Genomic DNA, 10240 nt, shown 5'->3' with positions numbered 1-10240 from the left:
TTAGAAGCCAAAACCAAACCCCACCCCATACCAGCAGATGGCACTGTTGGACTCAGCATTGCAGGACATTTACCAAAAACTATACACATATTTTAGCAGGAATTTCAATAAAATAAAAGTTATTATCACACCCGTTACACATATGTAATTAGCCAATATATTACAGACATGGGGACTTGAGACTTAGTGACTTGGACTCGAGTCGACTCGAGTCGCTGTTTTTATGACTTGTGACTTGACTTGGACTTGGCAATCTAAGACTCGGGACTTGACTTGTGACTTGACTTGCCCAAGAAAAAAATACTTGGGACTTACTTGGGACTTGAAGGTGAAGACTTGAGACTTACTTGAGACTTGCACATGTGTGACTTGGTCCCATGTCTGATATATTATGCCTCTGCACGATTCACACTGAATTTCTTCATTTATGTACTGGAGGAATTGGAATTAAGTCTTAAGTCCATAAAAGGTGCTTGGGTTGAATTATCAGCAATAAAATTACAAATATTAGGCTGGAATTATTTCGCTAAGGGATAATAAATGTGTTACAGTTGCAGGATCCGCAGAACAAAATGTACACGTAACTTCAATGTTTTATTTTAAACCTCTTTGCAGTTCTGTAAATTATTTTAAAGGAAATTCTTCTCACTTAACAAGTAGCAGTTGGGTAACATCCAGCCTGTTTTTTAGTCAATCATATGAACATATTTCTCCCAAAAACTTATATAAACTGTAACGCATCTGTAAAATGAAAATGAAGTATTAAATTGTTGCCGCATTCTAAACATCGCGATACTTGATTTCGCCCTTGTATTATAGCCTCGGAAACCCTATTCCTTCTTCCTTTCCCCAACATGGCACCGAAGCCGAAGAAGTCAGGTTAGTGAGTCTGTTATAAATAATGTTCAAAATGTCCACAAAATGCTCCATTTACTGTTCATCGCTATGTACAATAACACTGAGAATAGACTTTTATGATAACATGTACATAAATCCACCTAATAATCGGAATTTTCTAAACGATGCCTGCGAGTTTACCGGCCGTGTTAACGACATTCTTGGTTACAGCAAGCTAGTCCCCCTTGTTTAATGTTTTGTTTCCATTAAGTGATCAGTTACTTTAAATGATTAAATTATCGTTATTGTTGTTACTTTCCGTGAAAATTGCAGTTTGGCGTCCGTGAGCGTGTTGGCTTTGCGTATTGCATGTTAGCTTAGCAATCGGGTTTTCTCTAGCGCTTACATACGGTCACGTGTCATTTTCTTGACGATTTCATGACTGCTGAAGTGTAGTTTTGGACGCTGTGTATATTGTGATTGGGTAACAAATCGCGTATCGTGATAGTTTCCGATTTATATTTATCTTGTAAGGGAAAACAAATCCCGACTTTTGATATTTTAAATTTGAATAATGATTAATGACGCACGCATTAACATTAAAATGTGCATTGGAATACTTGCATGTCATTAATCTTCGACATGAACCCCATTTTATGAGCGTTGACATAATTGTCTGTCATTTTGCTGTCGCGGGTACCCGAAAAAAAAGATTCGGTGCTTTTATTTATCGAGTGTCTATAGTTAGAATTCCTCCTTGTACCTTGTTACGTTTTTTTTTAACTGTATAGTGTGGGGCTGCAACCAATTTTAATAGTCGGTTACTGATCTAGTCCGGTTCCTCATCATTTATACATATGTCATATAATTTTGTATAATATATATAATTATTAAAAACGCACCAAACATTTTTGTCCATCGTCGTACTTTATTGCATTCATTTACATCTTTTACAATGACATTGGCTTCAATTCGTTACCGTCACTAAAAATACTATATCCCTGGTAAAGATGACTGATATGGGTTTATCTGGGCCAATTCGTACTTTTACAGCGAACGCTGAGCCACCATGGTTTCAGTATCCATGTATCACAAGCACAGCAAATATGGCGGGCGGAAAAACAGCAGTCTGCTCTTTAGTCTATACTGTATTTCTGATAGCATAGTTGTATGATTTCTTCTGGTTTTTTAACCTTGCAAGAGTTGATGCAAAATGTTGGCTATCATAGAGAAAGTCAGAAACCCCGTACCGACTACACATAAAGATTCCGATTTTCTGGAGAATGGTTTATTGAGGATACACAGTAGGTGATCCAGTATATGAAACTTATGAAGCTCGTGCTGTGATTTCTATATATCCCTTGCCAAAGACGTGGACCAAATCGAAATTACTACACTTGTTTCTTGAATTTGATTTCTTGGATCACAAATTGCATTTCCTAATCATCCCATGATTTAGTGTGTTTACTTACGAAACGCCACCTTCATTTGAATTTATTCATAATGAGGGCGCATTGATATGCAAAGAAAGTGTAAAAAGAAGCCGCAGTAACTTATAAACTTCGCGCCAGTAGATGTAGGTCTCATTGGTTACCGTGAATATTTAATTTCTGCAAAACAAACACAATTAGGTTATCAATTTCCGTCCATCCTTTATCTTCCGCTTATCCGAGGTTAAGTTGCGGGGGCAGTTGCCTTTAAAGGGAAGCCCAGACGTCCTTATCCCCAGCCAGCTCATCCGATGGGATCCTAAAGCGTTCCCAAGCTAGCCGAGAGACATAGTCTCTCCAGCGTGTTCTGGGTCGCCCCCGGGTTCTCCTGCCGTTGGGACATGCCCGGAACACCTCCCGAGGGAGGCGTCCAGGAGGCATCCTTATCAGATGCCCGAGCCACCTCAACTGGCTCCTCTCAATGCGGAGGAGCGGTGGCTCCACACAGAGTCCCTCCCGGATGACCGAGCTTCTCACCATATCTCTAAGGGAGAACCCAGACACCCTGCGAAGGAAACTCATTTCAGCCACTTAATGAAAATAATAATAATAATAACTTGTATCCGGGATCGTGTTCTTTCGGTCATGACCCATAGTAGGAACGTAGATCGAGAGCTTTGCCTTTCGGCTCAGCTCCCTCTTCACCACGACGGACTGGTGCAGGGTCCGAATGACGGCAGACGCTCCTCCTTGATCTGCTACCTTATCGCGGTGGAGGAGTTTGTGTGTCCCAATGATCCTTGGAGCTATGTTGTCGGGGGCTTTAACACATGGCAAACAGGTTCTAGGTAAGTGGCCAGACAAAACGCAGATCAGAATACCCCTTATGACGAGCAAAAACATTGGTCCTGAATTTCCCTCGCCCGGATGCGGGTTACCGGGGCCCCCTTCTGGAGCCAGGCCTGGAGGTGGGGTCCGCTGGCGAGCGCCTGGTGGCTAGACCTTACCCATGGGGTCCGGCCGGGCACAGCCCAAAGGGACGACGTGGGACCTTCTTCCCATGGTCTCACCAGGTGTAGGAGGGGCTAAAGGGGTCTGGTGCGCAGAGAGCCAAGGGAGGGGTCCTTGGCACGACGATCCCTGGCTACAGAAACTGGCTTTTGGGACATGGAAGGTTATCAATTTGTTGTAAACAAATTCGACATTATTCTTTATACACACTAAACATTAAATACTGGGATCCACTGTGCATGCCAACTACAGCCAGAAGCTCATGGTACCATATCTTCTAACAGACCCAACGGAAGCATAAACTTACATTTTACTAAAAACAAACACTGAAAAACCATTAACTTTGTTCAGGTTCCCATCAATCCTCTGCACGTTAAGTTGATTGTGAGGGTGCCCGCATGCTTTTTATTAATTTGAAACATTTCCTTGAATCAGGTTTTAGCTGAGGAAAAGGATGAATCTCACACTTACCAATCGTTATGGATAATTCTGTTTCCCCAGACACATAGTCAAACCTTTTTGATATAAAACTCTGTAAAAATGTGTGGATTACTTGTGCATTGTAAATTATACAAATATGGCCGCCCTTAATCTGCAGCCACAGGCAGCCATCTGTCTCACATTCTGATTGGCTGAAAGCAAGCACTGTTGGTTCTATTAGTTATTAGTATGAAGAAAAGTCTGATATTTGCTGCAAATATTATTTGCTGCAAATGCTTAAATATTGGCATGATACATTTTTGAGGCAAAAAGACTGTCATAAATTCGAATTAAACCAGCGCTCTGAAACTTTTAACAGTAAATTCGTGAATTAGTATTTCGCCCAAACCAAAAACTAAGTACAGGATGTAAAACTGCTTTGCAGCAACTCGTTTAAATGTTGGTTGGATATCTTAACCACTAGGGTCGTATTGGCACCAAGTACAGCCTGGTAGTGCCCATTCGTCCCCACCTCGTCCCAAACTGGGGACCTTTCACGTGTTGGGTGAATGTGCTGACCACCACTGCTCCACAGAAAGTACATACATTTATTAAAGAGGTCCCTGAACCTTTTTACAATAGCCTTATAAATAAACTACAGTAAAAACCAACATGACTTAAACTAACTTAAACAATAAATTCAACTGAATTTTAACTGTAACCTGTAACCACATTACTCAATTAAGTTCAGAACATGCGGCACTGGAGATTATTTTATGAAGTTTCTCTATTCCAATACAGGTGATGTCTCTCTAAAAAAATTAGGAACATGAACTAAATGCTTCTCCAGCTATGGTTGGTTTATCAAGTCTGTTCGTTAGGGGTGCAACTAAAACTTAACGATTAATATTAAAATCGAGGAATTGGTCTATTGTTTTCAATGTATGAGATTTCTCAGACATTTCCAATACCCTCTAGTCAGTTTTGTACTGATCGAAAATAGTGCAAAAAAAACAATATCCTGTAATATAAATCAATCGTATGTTTGCCAACTAACTTAAACAAAAATACATTGACGCTATGAATTTATAAATGTGTAAGATACTCTTTCCTTCTACCGTATACAAAGATCATGTTGTGTTTGGACTTCATAGTCATGTTTATTTGTATAACCCTTGAACACTTAGACCACAGAACAAAAAGGAAAAATGAAAAGACAGGGAAACTTAAAAGAATGTAACATGGAAGAGAAAAAGCAAGAAAAAAAGAAAAAGGAATAAAAGAAAAAACTAGAAAAATAAAAAACACAGAAAAATAATGTAAAGAGAATAAAAACAAGAACAATAGTGGCAATTTTGATGTTTTTTTATGTCCAAATAAAAATATCAAATGTGTCTTTTTGGGGGGGCGGGGTTAAATCTTATGAAAATGATATATGCTGAATAATCTGCCTTTTGTGTAGAGTAAACATGTCATTATTATTTATTTATTTTAATTTCACCTTTTTTTCACTGTATTCAGGGATCAGAATTTTCCGCGGATCCGCGGATTTCCGCTGTTTTTGAACCCCAAAGGCATTCCGACTTTTTCACTTTTTCTCTTGCGTAGCAAACAAATTCAAAATCCGACTGTCTCACTCTTTCCTTTATTGCTCTGGCGCACCCTGGCGGCCGTTAGAAAAATTGAAAAACGCGTGGGGGGGGGCTCCGCCCTGCTTTATTCCTGGACCCTGGCTATTTCAGCTGAAAATGAAAATCTCCATTCTGATCCCTGTGTATTCCTGCAGCACTGTCTGTTCCCTCGAAAGTTGTAGTATTTGACTGTTTTATCTTTGTGCTGTATGCAGAATCAAATTGCTACCATAACTTCCAGCGTTACAGTGGAATAGTGTGCACTCGCATTCTCATTGGTTTAACATACTTAGTGGCCCAAATCACGTGGTACCACGAATCAATTACCTAATTGAGTGCCAACGCTTTTAACAATCAATTTTATCGATTAGTTGTTGCAGCCCGATGTGCTGTTAGATTTTTGCTTGCAATTAAAATTACTTATCTTGATATGAATGAATAGTAATGTGACATTTGGATCATATGCCCAGCAGCGGGCGCCACCAAGCCTCCAGCAGCGGGCGCCGCCAAGCCTCCAGCAGCGGGCGCCGCCAAGCCTCCAGCAGCGGGCGCCGCCAAGCCTCCAGCAGCGGGCGCCGCCAAGCCTCCTGCAGCGGCCGCCGCCAAGCCTCCTGCAGCGGCCGCCGCCAAGCCTCCTGCAAAGGCGGCCGCCGCCAAGCCTCCTGCAAAGGCGGCCGCCGCCAAGCCTAGTGCAAAGGCGGCCGCCGCCAAGCCTCCTGCAAAGGCGGCCGCCGCCAAGCCTCCTGCAAAGGCAGCTGCCGCCAAGCCTCCTGCAGCAGCGGCCGCCCCCAAGCCTCCTGCAGCAGCGGCCGCCCCCAAGCCACCTGCAAAGGCCGCCGCCAGACCTCCTGTAAAGGCCGCCGCCAGACCTCCTGTAAAGGCCGCCGCCAAGCCTCTTGCAAAGGCTGCCGCCAAGCCTCTTGCAAAGGCCGCCGCCAAGCCTCCTGCAAAGGGTGCAGCCAAGGTTCCTGCAAAGGGTGCAGCCAAGGTTCCAGCTAAGGTCCCCACCAAGACCCTTTTTAAGACGGCAAAATCAAAGGCACTGAAGGCTAAAAAAGTAGTTCTTAAAGGCATCCACAGCCATAAGAAGAAGAAGATAAGGACATCCCCCACCTTTCATCGTCCCAAGACTCTGCGTTTGCCTCGGCAACCCAAATACCCTCGCAAGAGCGCTCCTCGAAGGAACAAGTAAGAGCCTTCCCGTGGTGGCAACAAACTGCATGTGATGCTTTAAAGCGATCAAAGTATGACCACATCATGAGTCCATCTTTTTTACGACTGATGCAACTAACACAGACTAGGTTGAGTTGAAAATTGGTCATTATGAACATCTGGATTCATTAGAAATGCTTTTTCTTGTTCAGATTGGATCACTATGCTATCATCAAGTTCCCGCTGACCACAGAGTCGGCCATGAAGAAGATCGAGGATAACAACACATTGGTGTTCATTGTGGACATCAAGGCCAACAAACATCAAATCAAACATGCCGTCAGGAAACTCTACGACATTGATGTTGCCAAAGTCAACACGCTCATCAGGTGCCCACATCCTCATGAATGAACGTCATAGTGTGCTTTTTTTTTAATTGCACAATTTTCTTTTTTTAGGCCGGATGGCGAGAAAAAGGCCTATGTACGCCTAGCGCCTGACTATGATGCGTTGGATGTCGCAAACAAGGTGAGTCGTTTGACATTAAAAAAAATATTCCTTTAGTTTTCTGAGCACGTGATGAAATTTACATATTATATCTGAATGTTGGTGATTGTGTTTCAAAGGAACCACTGATGCCAGGAACTATAGTCAGGGCTAAACAACTGTAGTATAGCTCATTCTAATATGTACTTTTTTTGTGTGTTCCACAGATTGGAATTATCTAAACAGCGTGAAAGACTTCTGGGTTAATAAATGTTTGTATAAATCATACCTGGATATTTCTTTTTGTACACACAAATGACATATCTTAATTTTAAATTTTTGCTATGTGAGTACTTACCTATTTCCATCGAGGCCCTCTATGTGGTATAAGGCCGTTCAGTTTACCTACTAGTTTACCACAATGACTTAAGTTCAGAACACGTGGTACTATTTTGTGAGTTCTATTTTTTTAGGTTTATCTGCTCCAATACAAAAGAATTCAAGGTCCTGCAGTTTGCTAAAGGGCTCATTTTTGTCACCCGAGTTAGAGACCTTCAAAATTATGCAGGACTTGCAGCCCTTGGAGTCTGTTTTTGTTGATGATTTATTATAAATTTCCTTTTTTTTCTTCCAGAATCCCAATATATTGCCATGTCTTTGTACTAGTGAGTGCTATAAACCCAAGGTCAAAGTGGCCCATGAGAGCTTAAGTCAAAAGGGCCCTTTGACCAAAACTACATTACCCACACTGCTCAGAACACCAATGTTACCTCATCAATGCTGATTAGAATTATGAACATATTTTTAAATATTTAAAAGATTTTGTACAATTATTACCTAATTAGTCACATGTTTCCCAATGCACTTGTATTGTTTAACTTCAGTTATATGAAATGAAATGATCTGCATTTCTATAGCGCTTTTCAGGTCAATGACTTCCCAAAGCGCTTTACAGTGTGCTTCACATTTCCCAATAGCGGCCTTGTATTGCAGCCATGTAAGACGCGGCCGCTGCTGCAGGAGGCTAGCTTATTGGGGGTATTAGGGGTTCAGTGTCTTACCCAAAGACACCTCGACATGTAACACGGACAAGCCGGGATTCGAACTGGGATCCCTTGATTCCAAGACGAGCGCTCTACCTCCTTGAGGACAGTTGAGATGCCCGCGGATCTATTCTGAAAATAAATCACCAGGGCTAGGTCATGGTGATTTTCTAGTAAAATGTTTTAATGGTTGTCTATTTAACCTATTTTTTTAACAATTAGCCTGGTATCAAAATATAAATTTGCTCAAAAGTTTGGCTACATGGACAAAAAAAAGGCAATTTTTAAGCAATTTATATATATATATATATATATATTTTTTTTTTAAAATATTTTTTTTTTTCTGGCAAACGCAAGCTAAATGAAATGGGTTATGGAACGTGAATGGCAAAAATGTGCATTTTTTTTTAGCTAGTTTTACCTCTGTAGCTATGTACTAGCTTTTTGCAAGTTACTGTACTAAGTTAACATTTTGGCCTCCCTCCTAGCTAGCTATCTAGCTTTGATTTCAACTTTATCTGGCAATTTAGATGGGTTTTTATTCTTAGCTGTTTTACCCCCCTTTTAAGATTTTTACCGGTTTACCTTTCTAGCAAACCATCAAGCTAACTTTTCAGCTATTTAACAAGCCATCTAGCTAAGTTGTTCTCAGTTTAAAAGGTTTCAGATCTCTTTTACATAAAGGAATACATTTTGTGCTATTTGATGACATTTACCACATTGGGCCCTTTGAATTGTTCAAAGGGCCCAATGTGGTAAATGTCATCAAATTCCTATTACACTTGAGCCCTTAGTGCAAAGGGGGGTTGACACCCAGCACTAATCACCGACACTGCCCGACTTACGAACGATGGTAAGTTGCTTCAGTTTTTTTTATTATATATTTAAGGCTTACATAAGTAACTTGTATTGTTTTGTAATTTAAAACATGCTCTATAAACTAACTTGCTTTTGGAAGATGTGCTTTGAAGGGTCCTCCGTGGTAAAAAGTGGCCGAAAAACGGTTTTCTCAACGGCATCAAGCTTTCTTTCCACTCTCATAAAAAAAAAACTGCTCGCCTCTCCTTTACACCAACCACATTGAATGGATGCATGCGATATCAAAAAATGTTCTGAGCGCGCTGAAGATTCATTACATTTTGGACTGTATGTTTACATAACTTGAAAGAGGAAGCCTTCTTTTTAACTCTGGGTGACCTCACACAACACGTTAGTAGCTGTGGAAAGAAATACTATAGAACTGTCCTGTACTCAGAAAAAGGTGCACACAACACAAAATCTAACAATGTCTGGATACTTTCTGACATCCCGTAAAAAATGTATCGACAGTTTTTTGTAAGTCAAATGGTCGTAAGTAGGATAGCGTCTGTATTTGAATATGGACTGCAACTGTGTTACCCCAATAATTCGGAATGGAGTTCCTGGAAAGAATTAATAGGAGTAGGGGTTGTAAAAAAACACGATCGCGGTTTTAGGCCATCAATTGATTAAAATAAAGTACACTTGAGCCAATCTAGGCGTGCAACCAATTTAAGACTGGAGAGCAATGTTCCCTCTAAGCTGCGTGCGCAATTGCGCACTACCCAGAGCTTTTCCGCGCACAAGAAAATCTAGCCAGCTCACAAAAATCAGGGCTCGAAATTGCTAAGAAGCGAATTAAGTCAAAGTTACAGTGCATGAATGTAAAAATACAAGGGTTCCCCTGACGCTGTGTTCTAAATGCGGTATTTGGAAGTCAAGGTTGAAGTAGAATGAAGTTGAGTAAAGTTTTTCGAGAACCGGCTTCTTCAACTCGGCTTACTAAAAAGAATCTGCTCTTTTGGGTCCAAAACGGCTCTTGTGGTTTTTGCTTCTTTATTCCCTACACGACCAAATATTATCTAAAATGCTGCACAAAATTGCTTAAATGAAGGGGGGGGCAATAGAACAAAAAATAAAAAAAATACTAAAATGATAAAAGTAATGAAGAGCTGGGAAAAAAAACAAGGAGAGAAAAATGAGCAGGAAAAATTCAGAAAAAAAAGCCAGAAAGAAAAGGAAATAAACAGATGGATTTTTTTTTTAAAGAAATTTTAAAAAAGTAGTAAAAAAACTGGGAAAAAGTTTGTGTTGCATTTAAATAATTTCCATCAAAACAATCTTGTTGCCAACATTGAACTTCCCTACAAAATGTAATTACAGTTGTGTATCGTGCAACTGACTAAGCCCCCAAAAATGTTAGTATTAAGTG

The 10240-nt window shown here is 40.7% G+C and overlaps 1 protein-coding gene across 4 annotated transcripts; it reads left to right on the top strand.

Annotated features, from left to right (window-relative positions):
- Positions 1–764: 764 nt before the first annotated feature.
- LOC148349804 (uncharacterized) lies at positions 765–7253 on the top strand. Of its 4 annotated transcripts, none has more exons than XM_088321079.1 (5): positions 765–879; positions 5803–6517; positions 6694–6870; positions 6940–7009; positions 7195–7253. In XM_088321079.1, the coding sequence occupies exons 1-5, from the start codon at positions 855–857 to the stop codon at positions 7207–7209; spliced, it is 1002 nt and encodes a 333-aa protein (XP_088177205.1). In that variant the 5' UTR covers positions 765–854; the 3' UTR covers positions 7210–7253. The 4 variants fall into 4 exon arrangements, with proteins under 4 accessions (XP_088177205.1, XP_088177207.1, XP_088177204.1 ...); XM_088321081.1 differs by having other exon boundaries at positions 805–879; positions 5827–6517; XM_088321078.1 differs by having other exon boundaries at positions 812–879; positions 5800–6517.
- The last annotated feature ends 2987 nt before the right edge of the window (positions 7254–10240 follow it).

This window comes from Urocampus carinirostris, chromosome 17, assembly GCF_059441175.1.
Source record: "Urocampus carinirostris isolate Australia breed hairy pipefish chromosome 17, RoL_Ucar_1.0, whole genome shotgun sequence".
In the NCBI taxonomy this organism is placed as follows: Eukaryota; Metazoa; Chordata; class Actinopteri; order Syngnathiformes; family Syngnathidae; genus Urocampus; species Urocampus carinirostris.
This window is presented reverse-complemented; position numbering and strand designations above follow the sequence as displayed.

Coding starts and splice junctions, on each gene's coding strand:
- LOC148349804 (XM_088321078.1), top strand. CDS start 855: ATGGCACCGAAGCCGAAGAAGTCAG. Junction 6,518..6,693: donor AGCGCTCCTCGAAGGAACAA/GTAAGAGCCTTC, acceptor TTTCTTGTTCAG/ATTGGATCACTATGCTATCA. Junction 6,871..6,939: donor AAAGTCAACACGCTCATCAG/GTGCCCACATCC, acceptor TTCTTTTTTTAG/GCCGGATGGCGAGAAAAAGG.